This window comes from Oncorhynchus clarkii, chromosome 17 (assembly GCF_045791955.1).
Source record: "Oncorhynchus clarkii lewisi isolate Uvic-CL-2024 chromosome 17, UVic_Ocla_1.0, whole genome shotgun sequence".
In the NCBI taxonomy this organism is placed as follows: Eukaryota; Metazoa; Chordata; class Actinopteri; order Salmoniformes; family Salmonidae; genus Oncorhynchus; species Oncorhynchus clarkii.
In genome coordinates, this window is record NC_092163.1 from 20,857,973 (window position 1) to 20,881,381 (window position 23,409).

The window sequence follows — 23,409 nt, forward strand, 5'->3', positions numbered from 1 at the left end:
TATGGGGATTTTGACACTATTAGCAATCGTTACGCGCTGCTGAGTTTTCGTTAACAACTCGGCGTAACACCACAGCCCAACTGACAAGTCTGAATTAAATGCAGTATTGCATAAGGGGTCCGTGTTTTTTCCTCGACTGATTCATCACGTTACAACCCAAAGAAATCTAGTTTTCTTTGAAACTCAAATAAACAGTGCATTTAGACCAAGAACGAACACCAACTGAAAGACTTGTGTAAGTCAGTGTGTGTGTGCTAGCATGCATAAGAGTGTACAGTACGCTGTATGCTCTTGCGCACACAGTTAACCCCTAAAATTTGATTTGATTTCCAACTCAAAGTAACACACTTACAAAAATGCATGAATTCAAACCAAAACCCACACATTTTGAGTCTTCCCTCAACAATAAACAACTACAATTCCCAGTAGCAGTATACTTACGGGCAGTGGCATGGACATGACCATGTTTCCTCCGTAAACGGCGGGCACGTAGAGGATGCTGGCGCCCGTGTGGGGGTCTATCCTCTGCACGGGACTGGGGGACTTGCCCATGCCGCCAGGTGTGCCCCCTAAGGGCGGCGTGAACGCCCGGATAGGGTTGCCCATCAACACCGCGGGGTTGGGTTGAACTGGAGAGGGTTGGGGGAGGAAGGGAAGAGGAAAATAAAAGTTCATATCTGCTAACAATGTGCAACTCTTAGAAGTAGAAGAGTAGAATAAAACATAAAAGTTTATATCTGCTAATGATTTGCTACTCCCATGTGATATTAATTTCAGCAGTGGCTAGTCTTGTTGCTAAGGATTTTATTATCTAGACCAAATCACTGTTTTGGTCTGTGTTATTTGTGCCTATGCAGACCAAGCTAATTTCCCCATGAGATAATAAGTTATTGTATTTTCAAACAATTGGTACTTAAGATGTCTTAACTTAATACTGTATTGTATTCTTTTTAACAACAACAATTGCACCATGTTGGTCTTCAAGTGTAGACAGCTCCTGTGAAGATCTAGCTAGAAGGATAATTCCTTGACCCCCAGACAGGGATAAAGAACATTTAACCTCATAGAAACTGCCACAGTAGCTGTGGGCCTAAAGTTCTGCCGTTGACGTCGGGGTGGGTGATGGGGGACAGGATGGTGACGGGGGGCTCTGTTCTGTTGCATGATTATGTTGATTATGCTGGCAGTGATTACTGCGATGATGAGAGTAATAACATGTAGACTGTTACGACGGTACTCTTGGAACGCTTCCCTGTTCTCGCCGCTCCAGCTCTCTGTCTAAAGGGATGGCACAATATGCCTCCTTCCTCCTCCTGTCCATCTCTCCCCTGCGCGCCTGGTGCTTTCTTCATACGGGGTGACTAGATTCATGGTGACAGAGCTCCTACACAGCAGGGTACAATGTGCTCTGTGCTACAGCTCTCTAATAGTGAATATTCACATCCCAGTGGAACGTGAACCATTGAGAAGTGAATCCAATCAATGGAAAATAAAGAAATATGGCGTCCTTCCTGTATTATGAATAATACATTTTGAGTATGTTTGTGGAGAGATGGAAGTTTAAGACTTGGACAGTGCTTCAGCCTCAAACTACATACAGCTAGAGTATGGTGTTCTTGACTTGTTCACCCTTACACTAACAGTGGTAACTGTTTCTGTCTGTGTGCGAGTGGTTTGTATTGGGATTCGTGTGGACTCCAGAAAGAGTATCCCGAAGTGGATACAAATAGACAAGTCAACACTCAGATGATGGAAGGAAGAGAAAAGATGGACACTCACCAAATCCTTCAGGTGGGAAGTGCTCCGTGTGGTTCGCATGTTGACCTTTCCCCTGGAAGAGAATGAGAGAGAGAGGGAGGCACCCTTAGAAAGTGCTGGAGCGAGAGAAGTGGAGGAGTGCAAGGCTCCCTATATGAAGCGGTGGGCAGGCGATGGCCAACATATGTCACAATGGCTACATGGTTAACGCTTCCAAAATACTTTAAAATAGCCAACCCTGTTGAATCTAAAAAGGCAATAACACTCTTGGAGGATAATGCATTCACTGCAGCTCTTGAATATAAAGCCACCGTGCGGATTCATGAGGGAGGCAGCTATAGTAGTCTAGGGCCAGGAGTTTTACCTAACGTGACCGAATTAGGGAAAACGCTGATAGAAAGAATAAGCAAATGGGTCAACACATTTCAAACATCCTGCATTTGAGTTCTTCGCCTACTTTCGCTTTCATGCAGTCAAGTCATGTGGGCAGAAATACTACTGGCCCTAAGATATCAAAACGCCGTAGGTTTCCTATTTTCCCACTCCTCGCTTCCTTATTTAAAATAAATTTGACCAATTCTGTGCTCATTGAAAAATGTCCATCCTACACTGGCATGTCATTTAATAAACTCTTCAGCTGGAACTGGGTGTTCTTTTGCTGTTATGATGGTCGCACACAGAAGCGCTTCCTTACATTATTACTGTATTAAAAGGCTAGCATACACCACGCACGTTTTTCATCAGTTTCTCTGCTAATGAGGACTGACACTAACTGGAGTGAGCAAGCAAACACAATACCCCATTTAGCAGACACTTTTTCCCAACGCAACTTACACAAGCACGCACCAATAAGTCTTAATTATCTCTCCATCTCCACTCACTCTTGCTCGCCATACAGAAGGGAGAGGCAATTCTGTGCCCCCAGGTTCCATTTTAACGCCCTCACAACGTTGGGCCGTATCTATTTTCAAACAACAACGAAGTCTGACATTGATTGTTATGTGACCAACAACATGGAAGTTCTCGATCCAATTTACTTTCGGTGTATTGAAACCTGTTGCATTATTGATGCACGGAGGAATGTACACAATCATCGACTTTAGCGTGTCTTAGCGTAGCCGAGCTGAGGCACGCAGTCCCCCTAGGTGTTGGTGTTAACTGATAACACTTGACATGGTTTCCCTTGGGAGGGATGCGCCGCATGATAGGTTAGATGGCTGGTTTGGGTTCCCTTTATAGGTTTAGACACTCAGGGAATGCTTCTTGTAGTTGTGTTAAACTATTAAAAAGTGAGAGTCTTTCACTATTAAATATAACATTGCCTAGTTAAATAAAGTCAACGCAGGACAAGCTAGTTAACATGGTTGATGATATTACTAGGTTAGCTAGTGATTACGTGAAGATTGATTGTTTTCTAAAATATACGTTTAATGCTAGCTAGCAACTTACCATGGCTCCTTGCAGCCACAAGGTCATTTTGATGCTGCACTCGCGTAGCAGGTAGTCAGCCTGCCACGCAGTCTCCTCGTGGATTGCAATGTAATCGGCGTCCAAAAAGGCCAAATCACCGATTGTTATGAAAACTTTTAAAATCGGCCCTAATTAATCGGTCGACCTCTACTCTCAATGTCACTCCTGCCAAGCCAACCTCTGTCACAGGTGCAATACAGTGGCTAATGATAGCTCCATTGCATCTGCCTGGCATAGATCCTTCTAAGTCTATGCCAGGCCAGATGACCAGTGCCACACAGCTAGAGAGGGAGATCGAGACAGAGCTGGAGGACACCTTCAGACCAGGGGACACCGGGTGATGGCAGCAGCATTTCCTACTTAGCAGCCATATTGGACCAGTGATATTGGGAGCTCGGAACGAGTCTACGCAAAGTGACAGCAATGTCAGATGCACCTGGAGGATGAATACCTGATCAAGACCGGCTCACGCGCTCTCACACACACACACACACGGTTATCAGTCAGCTCACACAAGATGGCAAACAAGAGGTCTGGCCACATTTCTCTGCAGCAGTGTCTCTAGAAGATGCTTTTATCAGCAGCCTTTTAACATACATAAGATAGATTACAGCAAGTCTTTGTTTTGGTGAGGGCAGAATGGAAAACATACTTTGAGTGTCAACTGTAGCAGACGAGAGGTGAAACTCCCTGTAAGGATGTGTGTGTTTGTCACATGTGAGTATGTGCGCGCGCCTAGGTGCAAGTTGGCATTTGAGTATGTGCACTGTGTATACAAGAATGTATGTGTATGTCATACGATATGGCCAAAATACCATTCGTTGGTGAATAATAAAAAAAGTTAGTGCACGGCAACAAATTAAGTGGTTTAAATGTTTTTATTTAACCTTTAACTAGGCAAGTCAGTTAAGAACAACTTCTTATTTACAATGATGGCCTAGGAACAGTAGGTTAACTGCCTTGTTCATGGGCAGAACGACAGATTTTTACCTTGTCAGCTCGGGGATTCGATCTTGCAACCGGTTACTGGTCCAACTCTCTAACCACTAGGCTACCTGCCGACCCAATAGGCTTTCTCTTTCCGATTGCTTTATAGCGTTCAACCAACCAAAAATAAAGAATAGGACTAAACTGACAGTGAAGTGGTCATACTTGTAGGACTTTTGATAAGAGATTTAAAATCCTCTTTGGTTGACTTCAACTCTGGTACTCAACCAATGGTTTCCATTTGCATAGTTATTTTCTCTCTTCAAGCATTTATACATTTCTTAATTTCTTGCATTCATTTCCTCTATTTAGTACCCCCCAAAAATCCTTTACGAGAATAATTATTCTATATGACTTTGTAACCTCAGTGTCAACTGCAATTCTTACTTCCACCACTAGTGGCAGTCAGACAATTTCTGGGGGTCTGTCCTCAGTTGACTGTTGTGCTTGCGAGTTAACTAGTATAACTGTTAGCCATTACTGGCAAAAACAGATGATTATCATCCTTTTTTTGAGGCATTACTGAATAATTTAACATTTAATTTCTGACATTAAAACAACGTTATAGAAGGTAAAGTAAATATCCAAACCGGTCCATGAATGAATACCGATACTGTTTACCGCCCAGCCCTACATGGCAGGAGACAGCGAGGCTTACTACTGACCTTTCTGTTTGGAGTAGTATTTTAAAAATAGTAAGAGCCTGTAACCAACCCACTCTGTGTGTGTGTGTGTGTGTGTGTGAGCCAGTATATGCGTGCCAGTGTGTGCGGAAGTGCGCGCGACTGTCTGCACGCACGTATGTGAGATGTGGATATCCACCTCATTAGACGCAGGGAGCGATAGAGGGGCTTGGCAGCTGTGGTGATTTAGTTCACCTTTATGCCAGTAGCGAGGACAGCAGAAAGAGTTAGCAGTTAACATTTTCACAGGGTGAGACACAAAAAAATAAAACACTTTCGAAAAGTAAAAACACTGTTTTGCGATAATAATAAAAACTACCTAGAGGACTTACTTGACAGGAAACTACTGTTGCTGCAACCACAAAAAAAAAATTTTTTTCCCAAAAGGCCCGCGAGAGAACCAATTACGTTGTATTGAACTGAAGTTAATTTAATTGAAAATAAGATTCATTCCTTGAGCCCTAAAACCACTGACTACGTGAGTGTACTCTTGTACTACTACCACCAAGACAAAGACGCTGGATAGCCAGAGCCATGCATCCCTCTCATTAGGGCTGTGACAAATGATTGCATTCCCCCCCACCAAAACACTATATCTAAATCAAATGAGAGCCTTTTTACAACAGCAGTTGTCACAAACCGCTTACACAGAAACAGAGCCTAAACCCCCAGAGAGCAAGCAATGCAGATGCACGGTGGCTAGGGAAAAACTCCCTAGAAAGGCAGGAACCTACTGTAGGAAGAAACCTAAAGAGGAACTAGGCTCTGAAGTAGCCAGTCCTATCCTATTTTTGTTAAGACTGACATTTTCTCCTCCGCGCTTGACTGCATGTGCTGCTGCAGGAAGGGGGCGTTGCCTAGGCAAACCAGGACTTGTTTGCTACAACTTGATTGTATCAGCAACGAGCAACAAAGTTTTATCATGTTGTAGAGTCCATGTTACAGCAGAAACAGACTCAAATGCACGAATGCCCGTCAGTTCTGTATTCAATCAGATGCTTGTTTGACACAAAATTATAATAAATAAATACAATTTTTATGGTTAGTTTATTTCCATGACGGTCTTCATCCATAACTGTCGGTTACACGGTTATAAGGTAATTGTGACGGCCCTCTCTCTCATCACGGTTCACTTAATATACACTTAGTGTACAACACATTAGGAAGACCTTCCCAATATTGAGTTGAACCCCCTTTCGCCCACAGAAGAGCCTCAATTCGTTGGGGCATGGACTCTATAAGGTGTCGGAAGCGTTCCACATGGATGCTGGCCCATGTTGACTCTAATGCTTCCCACAGTCGTGTCAAGTTGGCTGGATGTCCTTTGGGTGGTGGACCATTCTTGATACACACGGGAAACTGTTGAGTGTGAAAAACCCAGCAGCGTTGCAGTTCTTGACACAAAAACCTAGTGCAACAAAGACCTCAATTCACAGTACCTCCAGCCTTCAGTATCCTAGTACATATCCACACCCAAGACCCATAGCCCCAAGACCCAAGTGCCCAGCTGCTCTGCCACCCCTCCCCCAGGCTTAACACACTTACCTTCGGGGGAGACTGCTGCGGTTGCTGCTGCTGGGGCTGCTTGATGGCCGTGTGTCCCTGGGGGTGTGGGTGTTGGTGATGGTGTTGGTGATGATGGGGGTGCTGGGCCGGCTGGGGCCGCAGGGCGCGGGGGATGAACTCGGGCGCCAGCGGGTTGAGCACGTAGGTCTTCTTGAGCTCAAGGGCCTCCAGCTGGGCCTTGATCTGCTCAAAGGTGATGCCGTGCAGGCTGGCGTTCTCGTGGCAGATGGAGATGAACTTCTCCCAGAACTTTCTGTGAGAGGAGAGGGAGTGATAAAGTGCATGCATGTCCATGCCACTCTCATCTCGACTCTCGAACGAGCGGTTGCACACTCGTTCACACGCCAACTTAAGTCATTACTATTTCAAGAAATGCATAGTGCACACACACACACCCACCCCTCTTCAGTTTGAAGTCACGTAGATCACATCATTACGCTCTTTTTGTTTACAAAGCCCTGCTCTACAAACTTCCGACTTACCTAACATCACTGTTAAGATTTAAAATGACAAGTTATCAAACCCGTTCACAGGGTTGGTTAACTCTGGAGACTCTTTTAGGTAAATCAACCTGAAATTTCCTTGCACCTTACATGTGGAACGATCTACAACACGCTTTAAAATTTGAGGAATTGGTGCCTCTAGGGCATTTCAGACTTATTAAGGAACATCTTTACTGAATAATGTCTGTTTTTCATGATTCTGTTTTGCTTTTCGTGTATTATTGTGTATAATAATGTGTATTTTAAGGGTGTGCATGAATGTGCAGCTGAATGTGTATTGGGGTGCTATCCAGGGCTCATCTGGAAAAGACGATGTCAAAATAAAGTTGAAATAAAACAAAAAGTCATATCTTGCACAGAATCTTCATGTGAAAGGCTCCTACTTTCAGAATTCAATTATTAAACCACCCACTACGGTAGATATGACTCCAAATCATGTACTGTAGCATAAATGAATAAACCATGGTCCATTTAAAAAAGGCCTATTGTAGGCAGCAACACCAAAGCAAATGAAGTTGAAAAGAAATGTCTTTAGTGGGGTTGGCATGTTCATAACAGCTCAGTTCTGACGAGTAGACCGTGTGTGTGTGTGTCTATGATTTGCATGTTTGTGTGTGTGTGTGTATACAAGTGTGTACGGAAACGACACAGCTTGCATAATGTCCGGGTGAACAAACATTTCCGGAAATTACTCACAGATTTGCATATTAACTGCAGAACCTGCGACCGAGGGGAAAATAAGCTGTCAGCCCATTAAGGAACAGAGACCGGTCCCTATTCACAACTGTCCCCTATTCACAACTGTCCCCTTTGTGAAATTACGTCATCAAAATGAGACGGGTTCCTATTCACAACTGTCCCTTACATCACCATTGTGCAACAGCTACGGGTGCTTTCAAATGACACTGCATACTCGTCGCAAACCCAACGAGAAATATTCAAAGAAGGGCTCAGAGTTTGTGACTTGAAAATGACCGTATCTAGAGTAGACGTCTCTATGAAAAAGCATCACTATGACGCAGGCTTGCGAGAATCACTCTACTCCCCAACAGGGTCAGTTCCATTTCAACTCCAAGGCATCGCTTCCATGACCCACATCAAGCCCAAACGGGCAGCATGGACAGAGACTACTGTTCTGACTACAATCTGTTCATTCTGAGTTTCAAGCCCAAATTCTATCAATTGCACACAAACCGTAAAACAAATCTGAATTGGTAAGTTCACTGCCAACTTGTTTGTTTATTCAATGTGCATTTTATCAAGAGCGCGACTGTATTCCACACGTCAAGTGACGCTCAGTGTGGATCACGTGAGCAATAATAGAAGCGTCTAAAAAGATAGAGATCATAACATGCCTGGTGACATTTCACTGTGGAGGGGTATATGTGTATATAGAACTGCTATGGCCGCTCTCTGTAGTCAGACCGCTTAACCTTTGTGGCTACCCACTGTTTTATCTGACAGGCACAGCAGAGTGGTGTGAGTGTGTGTCCAATGCCGTGTTCTTACCAACATGGGGAGGGAGGGGATCTGTGACATATCAAAAATGAGTCAACACCCCAATCATCTCTCCCTCTCGCTTTCATGCTCCTCTTACCCACCCTCCACGTGTGTGTCAAATGCTTGCTTGAGTGTAAACGTGTATGAGCGAGTGTGTATGCACGTCACACGCGCATGTACTGTGCAGCCTACTCTATGGGGCCATGACCAGTCCACTGGTCTGTTCTTTTTAAAGGTGACAGTATGACAGTCTCCCTCCCCTCTCCAGGCATTAAGACAGTCCATCTAAACAGAGCTTCTTCCTCGTTAGCGCCATTGATTTAACTGGGGGAGACATTTTCTAAACTGCCGCAGCCGGATGCCGCGATTGGCTGACGCTCAACAGTTGCCATAGCAACAGGAGAGAGGGGCTGCAGCTGGGGTCGGGTGTGTGTGTGTGTGTAATGGGGAATGGGCTAGCAGAATCTGAAGATGTTTTGAATATGGGGAAAATATTTGGACGTAATCAACACAGAACTAGGCAAAGTGTCGATTTTGGCTTAATTCTATTCAGGGCAGAGATGAGAACTCCTTAGGTCACAAATAGCTGCACCAAATTCAATACCCCCCCCCCCTCATATTTCAGTTCCATTGGAGAAAAACTAAACTCCTAAAATATGATTTCTGAAAGTAGTGCCCCCTTCTACAATATGACAGCATTATCAAAACAAACACACCCCAGAAACACAGCACGTTGCTGATGTCAACGGCTCTGGCAGGGCCTGGCGTTATGATGTCATCCTAAGCGGACACTCCGCGGGCGTGCATTGGTGAGGGCTTGGGGAGGGTGTGTGAATGAGTGTGGGGCAGAGGTAGAGCGAGCCTGCCTGGCAGGGAGACATAACCCCACTTTGCTACTCCTTCCTGCACAGCTGGCACACTGACTGTGCCCCCCCACACACACACACAGCAACGCGTAACATATTTACTGTGAGACTTCAGAACATGTATTGGAACATGAAAACAGTAAGATTTCAAACCCAGTCAAGAGCAATACATGTCATGTCAGATCAGGGATGTCTTCAAGGAAGGATTCATTTAAGTATTCAAAAACAGGGCCCTAACCCATGACAACAACACTTCCTGATCTGTTTTTCATACCTGCAGCGGCCCACCGAACAGAGCGCTATGGGGTCTCCCACCACGGCCACCAGGGACTGGGCGCGAGTGATAGCCGTGTTGAGCAGCTTGTAGTTGGACAGGAAGCCGTAGTCCAGGTCCTCCGTCGAGTCCTCCACCAGCTGCTCCTTCCGTTTGATGGCCGTCTGTTTGTGCTTGCAGGTGTGCCGTGTGCGCACAGTGCTCAGGAAGAGCACCCGGAACTGCTTACCTGGAGAGAGTGTGGGGGGGGGGTTACATTATAATGGTTACATTATAACCATTATATGAGCCAAGTACCTCGACTAGGCGCTGACATCATTCATGTCATGACCCAAAATACGATCCAATTACGTCAGAAATTATTCATGATAAAGCGTAAGCGTTTGCAATACAAAACACCACTATTCACACCCTCTCAAACTCCAGGTAGTGTGTGTGTGTGTGTGTACTGTACACCAACACCACACTGAGAAACAGAGACAGCTGTGTGTTGCGAGACCCGTCCTGATCGCTGCATCTTCTCCTTAATGAGAGAGTTAACGAGCTGGAAGCAGCAGCGTATGGCTGGGAGTGTGTGTGTGAAAGAGAGAGTGTGTGTTGCCAGTGGGAGCATTAGCCTCGTCCCGGAGATGAGAGACAGACTACGTTAGGAGAGAGGATGTGAAGTGCTGCTGCCAACTGCCCCGGCCTCACATCTCACACACAGTCACTGGGAGACTGAGAATCTCTGAGATGTCGGGTAGAAACGGGAAGGGTCACACTTTAAAATCGCTGGCTCTCTTAGAATGCCCCAAAAATATTTTTAAATGGGAGAACGGGAAAGTTCCACAGTGAAAGTTCTGTGTATGAGTAATATGGGATTTGAGCTTTACAATTCCATTGTGATTGCAGTGTTGACATTCTTATTCTATTTGACAGCAAATGTGTGCCAAATGGCCGTCTGTGCCATGGGTGACAGTGGAATGTAGTGTCATAAGTTAAATGAAATAAACACAAATCTAACTGTAAGGAAATGGATCAACAAAGTATTCTTCTCACCTTGGACGTTGAGCACCCTCTCCACGCTGACCTCGTGCATCCTCTTCTTTCGGAGCTCGGCGCGGATGCGGAATACCTGGTCGGCGTAGGGCGACACCACGCCGATGCTGCCCTCGTCCAGCTTGCCCCACGCCACCGGCCACTTCTTACGCATCTCCTCCACCCGCTCCACGATCTCAAACACCTCGGGTAACACAGGAGGGAGAGACTGGTTACAAGTGCCAGTGTTTCTCATAGATCATGTCTAAAAACCGACATCTCTCCGGGGTGAAGTTTCCCCTAGGTACAGATCTAAGATCAGCTTCCCCTCCCCCAATACTAGCCTTAACCATAAATGGGGGAAATGCTAAACTGACCCAAGATCAGTGTCTAGGGGCAACTTCACCCTACTCCCCAGTCCCCACTGACTACAAGGTGGTGTGCTTTTTCATTGTCCTTTGAGCTGGATAGAAACAATTGTCCTGGAAGGCAGGGCGTCCTGCCTAGCTCTGTTGCCTCCCGCCAAAAACCTTTCCATCTTCTATTGGTGTCAATTGAATCTTTACAAGGGCAACACAGGAGACAGTCAATTTTAATCAAGTTTTTGCCATTATTTACGAGTCATCAAAGTACTTAACCAGGGCCTAAAACCACCAAAGAGAAAGCAGAACTAAAGAGACGGTGGAAATGACAGCTGCTCAAGGGGCCTTTTCAGCCGAGAGAAGAAGAAAAAACTAGGAGAATCCAGACGTCACATCAGCAGACAAACAGGACACACACATAATCAAGGCAACCTAAACCTATGACATTATGCTAATGTCCCGAGCCGTTTGACACAGGTGCAGTATCATCAAAGGGAGGCAGGGTAATTCCTGTGGCGTCTATGACAGGTTGGCACAGCGCTGTGATAGGACTAGGTCCAATTTAATTGGGCAGCTTCTGTCAGCTGGGTTCAGGGGTCAACTTAGCAAGTTTCCCCTCAGATTTAGCAGAGGCACCTCTGAATTTCAAAGTGGCTGGAGTGCCTGGTTTTGAATGCTGGGCTTCATGAGGAATTTGCATTTAGGTATTTTCCAAATACCTGTCTGGTTGTGAAGTGCAGTAAATAGTATGAGGCATAAGTAATACATCACAGTAATGTTGACTGTATTTTGTCTGCGTGTGCATTTCAAGTCAATTCCATTGAATGATTAACCATTTCAATTCACCATGAACGCACTATTAGCATCAACATTCAATTAACCAATTCATTCTATCGCTGCAGTCCTAAGTCAGTGGCGTACGGGGAATAAAAGGGTTTATACCTCTGCGTTGTTGTAGTAGGCCGTGCTGTTCTTCTCCTGGACGTCCTCGCCGCGCGCCGTGAAGAAGGTCAGCGGGTAGAAGTCCTTGTGAGACGGCTGCTTCCCGCTGGCCATCAGCTTCCCGTCGTAGAACAGTTCTGACGTGTAGCTGAAGGTCGGTAGGGAGGGTGGGAGACTTAACATCAGTGGGTCAACCCAAATGTCACAGTTGCGACAGGTGTCAGTTGAGAAAGGCATGGTTGAACGGGCGTGCATTGTATATGGATACGGTCGGGTGCATTGTGGCTATTCTTCGACAAAAGGTGCCGTCTGTTTGGTTAGTTTTCCATTCCACACGGTCCTCGCCTTTCCTAGTGACTTTCGAGATTCTTGTAAAGAATGTGCATCCCCAATATAAATGTGTGTGAGTGAAAAGCATTTGAACATCTCAACTATAGAAAATAACAAAACCACTTTAATAAAGTGGAGAAACCACTTCAAACCCATCGCGTAGGCTTCTTTCATAAACCGCCACCTAAAAATTTCAGCATCCCCATCTGAGAATTAACATTGTGGTCATGGGACTCCGAGTGCACATTGGGCTTCTATTTCTGTCAACAGCCAAGAGGGACTATCAACTCTGTCAAGTCTCCTACCTGCATAAAATCTCCCATTTTTAAACGATGTTGCTGAGTCGGGGTCAAATGTTATTTCATCCAAACTATTCTAACTATCAATTTCCCACCATCACTATTGCAGAGTGTTTTTTAATGATGCGTTCACTGTACCGCCCTCCCCATCTCCCCATCCTTCCCCTCCCTCCGCTCTCCTCCTCCCACCCCCTCCTGGTGGTGTGATAAAAGTTCACACCTACCTGATGATAGCTTCGTGGGAGCGGTAGTTTTCACAGAGCAGGATGCGGCAGGGGAACTCGGCTGGGTAGTGCTCGTACAGCCGGTCCAACAGCGACACATGCAGGTTCCGCTCTCGAGAAAACTCGCTGTACACAAACGGACTGAGCTGGAGGGATGGAAAGAGGAAAAGAGAGGGATGGAGGTAGAGAAGTGAGGGCAACCCAAAAGCATTGAGTAAAATTAATCTTGAGTAACATAGTCAATTTATTTGTATTTAGTTTATTTTCAATGCAACAGGGGTGTGCAGGTGGTGATATAGCCTGACTAGAGTGGTCTTTTCTGCATTTGTAGTAAAAAAAAAAAAAAACTGGAGCTGTACATGTTTAGTGGCAATATTTGTTTTGATCCAAATTCATTCTACATCTACTTTGGTTTCAGATACTGTACATAGTCTTGTGGAACAGACATCTTGCTGCACTCAAAAAGGCTAAATCAATTTCTTCCGACAGCTCATGTCACGTAGTCTGTGTAGACAACGCAATGCTCCAAATCAATAAGTTCCCGTCCAACCGAATTGAAAATATTTTGACCTGTGGCTCCAAAACATTGGATCATTCAGAGATCCTCACTGAACTTCTGGAGAGAGTTTGCTGCACTGAAAGTAAAGGGGCTGAATAATTTTGCACGCCCAATTTTTCAGTTTTTGATTTGTTAAAAAAGTTTGAAATATCCAATAAATGTCGTTTCACTTCATGATTGTGTCCCACTTGTTGTTGATTCTTCACAAAAAAATACAGTTTTATATCTTTATGTTTGAAGCCTTAAATGCGGCAAAAGGTTGCAAAGTTCAAGGGGGCCGAATACTTTCGCAAGGCACTGTATGTGTGTATATATATATATATATAACGACAATAACAACAATACTGAATGAACACTTATTTTAAATTAATATAATACATCAATAAAATCAATTAAGTCTCAACAAATCGCAACAACAAATAATGAAACATGTTCAATTTGGTTTAAATAATGAAAAAACAAAGTGGTGGAGAAGAAAGTAAAAGTGCAATATGTGCCATGCAAGAAAGCTAACGTTTAAGTTCCTTGCTCAGAACAAGAGAACATATGAAAGCCAGTGGTTCCTCTTAACATGAGAATTCAATATTCCCAGTTAAGAAGTTTTAGGTTGTAGTTATTATAGGACTATTTCTCTATATACCATTTGTATTTCATATACCTTTGACTATTGGATGTTCTTATAGGCACTTTAGTATTGCCAGCCTAATCTCGGGAGTTGATAGGCTTGAAGTCACAAACAATGCTGTGCTTCAGGCATTGCGAAATGCTGCTGGCAAACGAAGGAAAGTGCGGATTGAATGAATGCTTACGAGCCTGCTGCTGCCTACCACCGCTCAGTCAGACTGCTCTATCAAATCATATAATAACACAGAAATACGAGCCTTTGGTCATTAATATGATCAACTCCGGAAACGATCATTTCGAAAACAAAACGTTTATTCTTTCAGTGAAATACGGAACCGTTCCGTATTTTATCGAATGGGTGGAAACCCCAAGTCTAAATATTGCTGTTACATTGCACAACCTTCAATGTTATGTCATAATTATGTGAAATTCTGGCAAATTAATTACGGTCTTTGTTAGGAATAAATGGTCTTCACACAGTTCGCAACGAGCCATGCAAACCAAACTGCCGCTTATACCCTGACTCTGCTTACACTGAACGCAAGAGAAGTGACAACTTCAGGCATTGATTATATGCAACACAGGATAAGCTAGTTAAACTAGTAATATCATCAACCATGTGTAGTTAACTAGTGATGATGTTAAGATTGATTGTTTCTATAAGATAAGTTTAATGCTAGCAAGCAACTTAACATGGCTCCTTGCTGCGTGCACTCGCGTAACAGGTGGTCAAGCCTGCCACGCAGTCTCGTCATGGATTGCAAAATATAAATGGGCATCCAAAAATGCAGATTCCGATTGTTATGAAAACTTGAAATCAGCCATTCCAATTAATCGGTTGACCTCTAGTATACACTGTCCAACTAAATGCTAACTTGCAGGTTCCTTCGACAATGCAACAATAACAAATAATAAAATAGTTAAAGCTCCGAAAGACATCCTCAGCAGCATCTTTGAAAACTATTACAGACTACAAAGGGAAACCCAGACATGAGCTGCCCAGTGATGCGAGCCTACCAGACAAGCTAAATGCCTTTTATGCTCGCTTCGAGGCAAGCAACACTGAAGCATGCACGAGAACACAAGCTGTTTTGGACGACTGTGTGATAACGCTCTCGGTAGTCGATTAGAGCAAGACCTTTAGACAGCTCAACATTCACAAAGCTGCGGGGTCAGACGGATTACCAGGACGTGTACTCAAAGCATGCATGGACCAATTGGCAAGTGTCTTCACCGACATTTTCAACCTCTCCTTGACCGAGTCTGTAATACCAACATGTTTCAAGCAGACCAGCATAGTCCCTGTGCCCAAGGAGGTGAAGGTAACCTGCCTAAATGATTACCGCCCCGTGGCACCCACGTCAGTAGCCATGAAGTGCCTTGAAAGGCTGGTCATGGCTCACATCAAGAGCCTCCTCCGGACACCCTAGACCAGGGGTGTCAAAGTCAAATGGACGGAGGGCCAAATAAAAAAATCAGCTACAAGACGAGGGCCGGACTGTTCGAATGTTCATTGAAAAATTTTTAAATGACGCATATAGTCTAGTGAACCTAATTGAACCTACTGAAAACCTAACAAATATATTACAATATGATCAGATAAATAAAGCAATATTTTCTTATGGCTCTGTCAGTAATCTTTAATTTTCAACAGACACAAAAGACAAATTTCCTTTATATAAATATCCCCATAACATGAACATTAAATGAAAGAAACCGGTATTCAAGGCACCATCAGTAGACTATATTTTCTATTTTAGCAAAAGTGGGCTAAATTTACTTCAAAGAAAAAACAATAATAGCAATTTTCTATCATCCACTCAACTGAAATATTTTTAAAATATAATTGGATTGAAATACAAAAAAATAAAGTGCAAAAATCTATTAATCAAAAACAACACTTTGTTTAAGGAGAAGTAACATGCAGTGAAAACAAATATTAAATTTTAACTTTTAAACTTGAACTGAGTAAAAACTCTAAATATGTGATTGCACAGTAATGTTCACTTGTTTGAGGTTGAGGGTGATACTTGGTGGTGTCCCATCTTTTCCACAAGTTCATCAATGTTCGGGGTAAGGCTCTGAGCTGAAGAAATCCTCAGAATTGAGTGGAGGTGTTCAGCAGTAAGTCGACTTCTGTGTGATGTTTTGTTCAGGTTCATCAAAGAAAACAGTTGTTCACACAGGTATGTGCTGCCAAACATAGACAACGTTTGAGCAGCCTGGATGCGCAGCTGGGGCATTGTGCCGGGGAGGAAACGGGCGAACTCCGCAGCACCCACTGCCGCATATTTTGCCCTCAGTGCATCATTGCATTGGAGGTCAATCAACTCCATTTGGAGGTTTGGTGGTGAGCTTTCCACGTCAACAGCAAATGGGTTACCGAGCAGTTCCAACCTGCTTTTTTGTGCTTCAAAGTCAGCAAATCGGCGTCGAAAGTCAGCGGCAAGCATACCTATTTTATCAGCCAACTGTGTGCTCGGGAACGCACTGGTAGAGAGCTTCTCTTTCATGGTCTGGCAGCTGGGAAAGTGGCTCAAATTTTCTTTCCGCATCTGCGTCTCCCACAGAGTCAGTTTGGTTTTAAATGCCTTCACTGTACTGTACATATCAGAGATGACACGATCCCGACCCTGCAGCTGCAAGTTTATTGCATTCAGATGACTCGTAATGTCACACAGAAAAGCCATTTCACACAGAAACATTTCGTCTCGGAGTTGTGTTGTGTCTTTCCCTTTGCTGTCCAAGAACAGACAAATCTCCTCACGAAGCTCGAAACATCTTTGAAGCACCTTTCCCTGGCTTAGCCATCGCACCTCTGTGTGATAAGGCAAATCACCATGCTCCGTTTCTAACTCCGTCAGAAATGCCTTGAACTGGCGGTGATTCAAACCTTTGGCTCTGATAAAGTTAACTGTGCGCGTGATGATGCTCATTACATGCTCCATTTTCAAGGCTTTACCGCACAACGCTTCCTGGTGTATGATACAATGATAAGCTGTCAGCTCACCTGTCGCGTTTTCCTCTTGCATCTTTTCCCGTATCTTCGCCACCAGTCCGCTCCTGTGTCCACACATCGCAGGTGCTCCGTCGGTTGTCAAACCCACGAGTTTTTCCCAAGGCAGCTCCATCTCATTTACACATCTTGACACCTCTTCATACAAATCATGCCCCGTAGTTGTGCCATGCATAGGACGTAAAGCCAAAAACTCCTCTGTCACGCTTAGGTTGGAGTCCACTCCGCGGATGAAAATTGACAACTGGGCAATGTCAGAAATGTCGGTGCTCTCATCCACAGCCAAGGAATATGCAATAAAATCTTTTCCCTTTTTCACAAGCTGCTCTTTTAGATTGATGGACAACTGGTCTACTCTCTCGGCAATGGTGTTTCTGCTCAGACTCACATTTAAAAAGAGTTGCCTTTTTTCTGGGCAAACTTCGTCACAAACTTTAATCATGCAGTTTTTGATGAAATCCCCCTCCGTAAATGGCCGGGCTGATTTAGCGATCTCTTCTGCCAAAATAAAACTGGCCTTGACAGCAGCCTGGCCTTGTGATTTGGCTTTTTTGAACAGAGCCTGTCGAGATTTGAGGCCTCGTTTTAATTCCTCTGCCTTTTGTAGCCTTTGTTCCATGTCCATATTCTTGTTTTTGTCCGCGTGTTTCGTTTCATAATGTCGTCTCAGATTATACTCTTTCAGTACCGCCACACTTTCTCCACACAGAAGACACACAGGTTTTCCAGCTACCTTCGTGAACATATACTCCGACTCCCACCTTGTTTGAAACCCCCGGTTCTCAGTATCCACCTTCCGTTTTGCCATTTTTGATGGGTATCTGAAAGTTAATTTTACTGTGATGCTGACGACTGCTGTGCCAATAAATATTGAAATGAAGCAGCCTACTGCTCGGTGCGTCACCTTTGCATTGTGGGAAATGTAGTATTGGTGCGTGTAAAAGATCTGCGGGCTGCCGGCTTGCTGCGGGCCGGTTCTAATAATAAATCAAGATCATCCCAGGGGCCGTAAAAAACCTTCTTGCGGGCCGGATGTGGCCCGCGGGCCTTGACTCTGACATATGTGCCCTAGACCCACTCCAATTCGCATACCGCCCCAACAGATGACGCAATCTCAATCTGCCACACTTCCCTTTCCCACCTGGACAAAAGGAACACCTATGTGAGAAAGCTGTTCATTGACTACAGCTCAGCGTTCAACACCACAGTGCCCACAAAGCTCATCACTAAGCTAAGGACCCTGGGACTAAACACCTCCCTCTGCAACTGGATCATGGACTTCTTGACCGGCCGCCCCCAGGTGGTAAGGGTAGGCAACAACATGTCTGCCACGCTGATCTTCAACACTGGGGCCCCTCAGGGGTGTGTACTTAGTCCCGTCCTGTACTCCTTGTTCACCCACGACTGAGTGGCCAAACATGACTCCAACACCATCATTAAGTTTGCTGACGACACAACAGTGGTAGGCTTGATCACCGACAACGATGAGACAGCCTATAGGAAGGAGGTCAGAGACCTGGCAGTGTGGTGCCAGGACAACAACCTCTCCCTCAATGTGAGCAAGATAAAAAGGAGCTGATCATAGAGTACAGGATAATACAGGCCCCCATTAACATTGACGGGGCTGTAGTGGAGCGGAATGAGAGTTAAGTTCCTTGGTGTCCACATCACCAACGAACTATCATGGTCCAAATAGACCAAGACAGTCGTGAAGAGGGCACGACAAAGCCTTTTCCCTAAGGAGACTGAAAAGATTTGGCATGGGTCCCCAGATCCTCAAAAGGTTCTACAGCTGCACCATCGAGAGCATCCTGACCGGTTGCATCACTGCCTGGTATGGCAACTGTTAGGCATCTGACCGTAAGGCACTACAGAGGGTAGTGCGAACAGCCCAGTACATCACTGGGGCCAAACTTCCTGCCATCCAGGACCTATAGAATAGACGGTGTCAGAGGAAAGCCCATAAAATCAGAGACTCCAGTCACCCAAGTTATAGACTGTGTTCTCTGCTACTGCACTGTACCCCCGCACACTGACTCGGTACCAGTACCACCAGTATATAGGTTCGTTATTGTATTGGTGTTACTTTTTATTATTTTTTACTTCAGTTTTATAGAAATATTTCTTGATCGGCTCTGTTGGTTAAGGGCTTGTAAGTAAGCATTTCACGGTAAGGTCTACACTTGTTGTATTTGGCACATGTGACAAATAAAGTTTGATTTGATTAAGATGCGCTTAAGACACACAAAACCCCCCGCAATTATCTCTAATCTGACACTGGCTGAACTAGATTGTTTTGTGTTTGTGGTAATTTAGCTCAAGGTTGGACCTCCCAGTCTCAGGGGAAATGTTAAAAGCCTGGCTGAACCAGGCCCACACAGTGAATAGAAGACCTGAAGTCAATAGGAGCCGTGAACCTTCATTCACTATTCTCAGCCTACTTCATTCAGCTGCGAGACAAAAAAAACATCCGATAATGAACAGTGATAACAGAGAAGAGTAGGATGAGGGGCAAAGAAATCCTCCTCAGTAACAGACACGCAGCGCACAGACAATGTGCAACATATTTAGATGTAGAAGGAGAGAGAGAGCAAGAGAGAAAGAAAATGGCAGGAGGAAAGGCAGGAGAAGGGAATTTAGCATGTTTCGAGGCGTTGCTCCTTCTGAGAGAGAGGGCGCAAGAATGAGTAGGAAAATAATTACAACCGTTATCGTATGGTTAAACTCCCGCCGGGTTTATTCATCTAATGCCTCTTAGTCCTGTCAATAAACACAATGTCCAGAACACAAAAAGAAACGGAAATGAGAGGCTACTTTGGAGTGTTCCACAAAGCTTGACTGACAGGGGGAGTTTCGTTTACCTCGTCTGACTGGACTGTGAATGGTAAACATGCTCTCTCGGCCAAGTTCTTTCTTTCCTTTGTCTGTTTCACTCGCGGCCAACGTGAAGTTAGCCTCAGGCTAACGACGGAGTCCAAAGCACACGGAAATGTAAAGGACTTTGGCGATACACTGGTTTTTATTTGATGGCTTGGCAAAGGCCTGCAGAACTTGGAGGTCATTTGCATGAGAGAATACAAGTAAGGCTGCAAGTTTTTCTACTCTGTGACCCTAAAAAAAAGGAGTTACAGTGAGAGTTTTTTTCAAAAAGGTCAGAGTTTGCTCAAACCAATGACATCATCCTAAACCGCAGTTTTACCTGCATGTGGTCTCCAGCCAGCACGATGCGGGTGCTTTTGCTGGCCAGCGCGAAAGGCATGATGGTCTCACACTCCATGGCCTGGGCCGCCTCGTCCAATAGGATGTGAGAGAAGAGCCCTGCGGACACAGAAGAACACAAACCATTTCAGTCAGAGCACCGTTAGATGGCCCATTAATTACCACGAGGTGAGGATTCATTCGACACCTTGAAACAAACGGTGCACAGGTCATTGCAGGCTAGCAAGTTCAAGACTTTAGCAATGTCTTGTTCTGTGGCGGTGCTTATGGTGAATGCCATCGGTAATACCAAATGACACATGTAACATCACAACCTCATTGGATAATGATTGATTTCGATATCGTGTGGTATAGACCTGCTATGTAGTTTTGCAGTTTGGATCGAGGTCCAACGTTCCCAATGCGATGGTCTTATTTGTGACTAGTGCTATGCACTTTAAAATATTAAAATTGACAAACATTAACTTTCTAACCCCAAATAAACTAATGACGAATGCTCTCATATACTATTCGTTCAGTAAACTTGTAGGCCTACTTGAGCTGTGCTTATTGTTTCAGCAAAAAAGGTTTGTTTATCTTCTACCACTTCTGTCTATCCATCTTCAACAGTAGCCACTATACACCAATGCTGGTTTTGCTGACGTTTGAAAGGGTTTGAGAGGTGGCATCCCGGATTTAAAATACTCAAACATTTCTCAGTCCATGAGGAGAAGGTTATGTACAGACTGTTTTTTTTGTTGTTGTTGGTTTCTAGTCCGTCCGGCATTGTGATTGCACAGACAGCAAAAAAAAATAAAAAAATAAAAAATAATAATAATACAGGAAAAAGATAAATGCGGGCCTGTCTTCTGCCACATCTCTCCGTCTCTTTCTCAACTTCAGACAGTAGCCGCTATACACACTAAAGCTGGTATTGCAGGCGTTTGAAAGGTATCGAGCGGTAACCCTGATTTAAAAAAAAAAGGCTCAAACGCTGCTTGGCACATGAGGATGAAACGGCATAGTCGAGGACTGTCGGAGCAGAGCAGGCAGGGAGAGGTGGAAGAAACAACCACTGTACAGCCGCGTCCAAACGCCGCAATATTTCCACAAGAATAGTACAGTATGGTGGTGGAGAAACGGATCAATTGAGGGCGTTAGAGGGTTTCATGGATTTCTCTTTAATGTTAAGTACTAGCATACTTCAGAATACATTTTAAAAACCAGACAGGAGTGGAATGCATTCACGTTCTGTATAGTGCAAGACCATATTTACAATATTGATCTTTACAACAAATTATTTTGCAAAATGCACAACAAAGTTTGTATTCATGTTGAGCGTTGGAACTGCAGTTGCACTTCAAGAGATTAAATATAAAGCACATTTTGCCATATATTGTAGTAGGGCTGTTTGTGTACCCTGTATGTCAGTTAAGAGTCTACAAAGACACCAAAGTGCCATAAATTCACCTCCCATTGTCATAGGAGTCATTATTAACAACTCTAACCCAGCCATCTAATCCCAGCCTAAGGTGAAGCTAGCGCCACAGCTCCACCCTCAAATAGGCAAAACAGCGTATAATGGACAGGAATGGATGTACAGGATGTACAGTGACAATTACGTAAGGGTCTGTAATGTACCGAGGCTGGGCGTAAGAGGGTAGGAAGGCAGGTTCTGTTAATGATCGGGGGCAGTCGGACATGAAAGGGGGGTGGGCTGTACTTAATTGTGCACATGCCTTACTGGGCCGTCTAAGAACCAGGGGACAAATTGCATTTCTCCATACCCGCTATCATCATATGTCAAACGATGGCTGTGGAATTTGGCCTGAGCTGGGGGAGGAAGGAGAGCCCTGGGGGGTGCGGTGGTGTTAGAAGGTAGACTATTTAGGAGAAAAATGTAGTTCTCTCGGTCATCTCACACACACAGACAAACCATTGGCTGCCAAAAGCCTGGCCCATAGAGAAGGAGAGGGGATGAACAAGCCCAAACAAAAACAGATGAGTCAACGCAACCTGATCAACATGTGTACTGCATTGGTGATTTGTTATCACTACAAAGGAGTGGGAGGGGCTCCCAATTGCCTCATTTGTCGGCGGTTTTCATCAACAGCGAGTGCGGGAGACAGATGAAACGCGAGGGGGGGGGGGGGCTAATAAAGTGAAGTGCATGCAATACAGGCAGACGGTGTTCCTAAAAAAACAGACAAAGCCCTCCGCTGACACATTAGAGACGGTTATTAGCTCGCCGCTGACAAATTGGTTTGTTTTCATCGTCTTTTTAACTCCATCTTAAAATGACTTCTTTCCTCTCTCCACCGCCTCCTGCCGTTACGGGGAAGGGGTGGCGGCTGATCTAAAGGCGCGCTGGGGCGGGTTTGAGATGTGTCATGTAGCTACGGGGACGTGGGGTGTCTGGATCGTTTTAAGGCCCCGTTGTCATTCCATTGACTTAAAACAAAACTGCTTGGTAAACGCAGAAAATGTGCATGTAGCCTAAGCCATTTCAACAGGCAGTTTGCAGTTGCATTGCTCACTTGCTCCTGGCTATTACAGCTCCTTGTGTCAAGTAGTTATCGCACCTGTGTATGATACGTTTGCTGTATATGCTACGTCAGCGGGTAGCCACTCACCTGGCTCCAGGTCCAGCTGGCAGAGGTACTGGGAGGTGCTGAGGGTGACCACCACCACGCGGTGCCGGAGGATGTCCTCTCTCTCGGGCATCTGGAAAGTGTACTGTGTGTTAGAGATCAGACAGTACTGCTGCACCAACGGGTGGACAGTCTTCACCCAGCGGTTCCTGAAGTATACCCTGGGGGGGGCAGAGAGAGAGGACACAGCGGGATGGTTAATTCCAGACAAACTGGGCCGACAAAATCAAAAGTAGCAGATATTTACTTTGAGAAGTATCTATTTACTGGTTTTAATATGATTGTATTTATTTATTTATTTGACATTTTAATTCCTGAACTTGCAACTGACAAGTAGTGACACAAATTAGCAACATCTCAACTTTTCATACTTTTAGCATTTTGCAACTGTCCTGACATTTTCATCTCACTCCATTGGTTGCATCTGGTCTCATTCCCTACGGGGTTGTGTGACTCCACAGGGTTTAGCGGGCGTAAAGAACTGTCTGGGTATCGCCTTCAGCATGCACACTTACGGCCTCCTCACTTGGCTAAGCACACAAAGCCCCGGGAGAAATTGGCTGATAGCCCAATTACATGG

At 44.7% G+C, this 23,409-nt stretch overlaps 1 protein-coding gene across 4 annotated transcripts in view; it reads right to left on the reverse strand.

Moving 5' to 3' along the window:
- The window catches only part of LOC139370494 (probable helicase with zinc finger domain), a 62,627-nt gene that overhangs the window by 14,720 nt on the left and 24,498 nt on the right, over window positions 1–23,409 (reverse strand). For all 4 annotated transcript variants that reach the window (XM_071110013.1, XM_071110010.1, XM_071110012.1 and 1 more), the window contains 9 exons: window positions 22,812–22,990; window positions 20,180–20,298; window positions 12,782–12,927; window positions 11,929–12,076; window positions 10,646–10,829; window positions 9,608–9,836; window positions 6,444–6,717; window positions 1,780–1,831; window positions 442–629 (listed from right to left, as the gene is read on the reverse strand). In XM_071110013.1, the coding sequence (XP_070966114.1) occupies window positions 442–629; window positions 1,780–1,831; window positions 6,444–6,717; window positions 9,608–9,836; window positions 10,646–10,829; window positions 11,929–12,076; window positions 12,782–12,927; window positions 20,180–20,298; window positions 22,812–22,990 (1,519 nt within the window). The remainder of the gene's footprint in view (window positions 1–441; window positions 630–1,779; window positions 1,832–6,443; window positions 6,718–9,607; window positions 9,837–10,645; window positions 10,830–11,928; window positions 12,077–12,781; window positions 12,928–20,179; window positions 20,299–22,811; window positions 22,991–23,409) is intronic.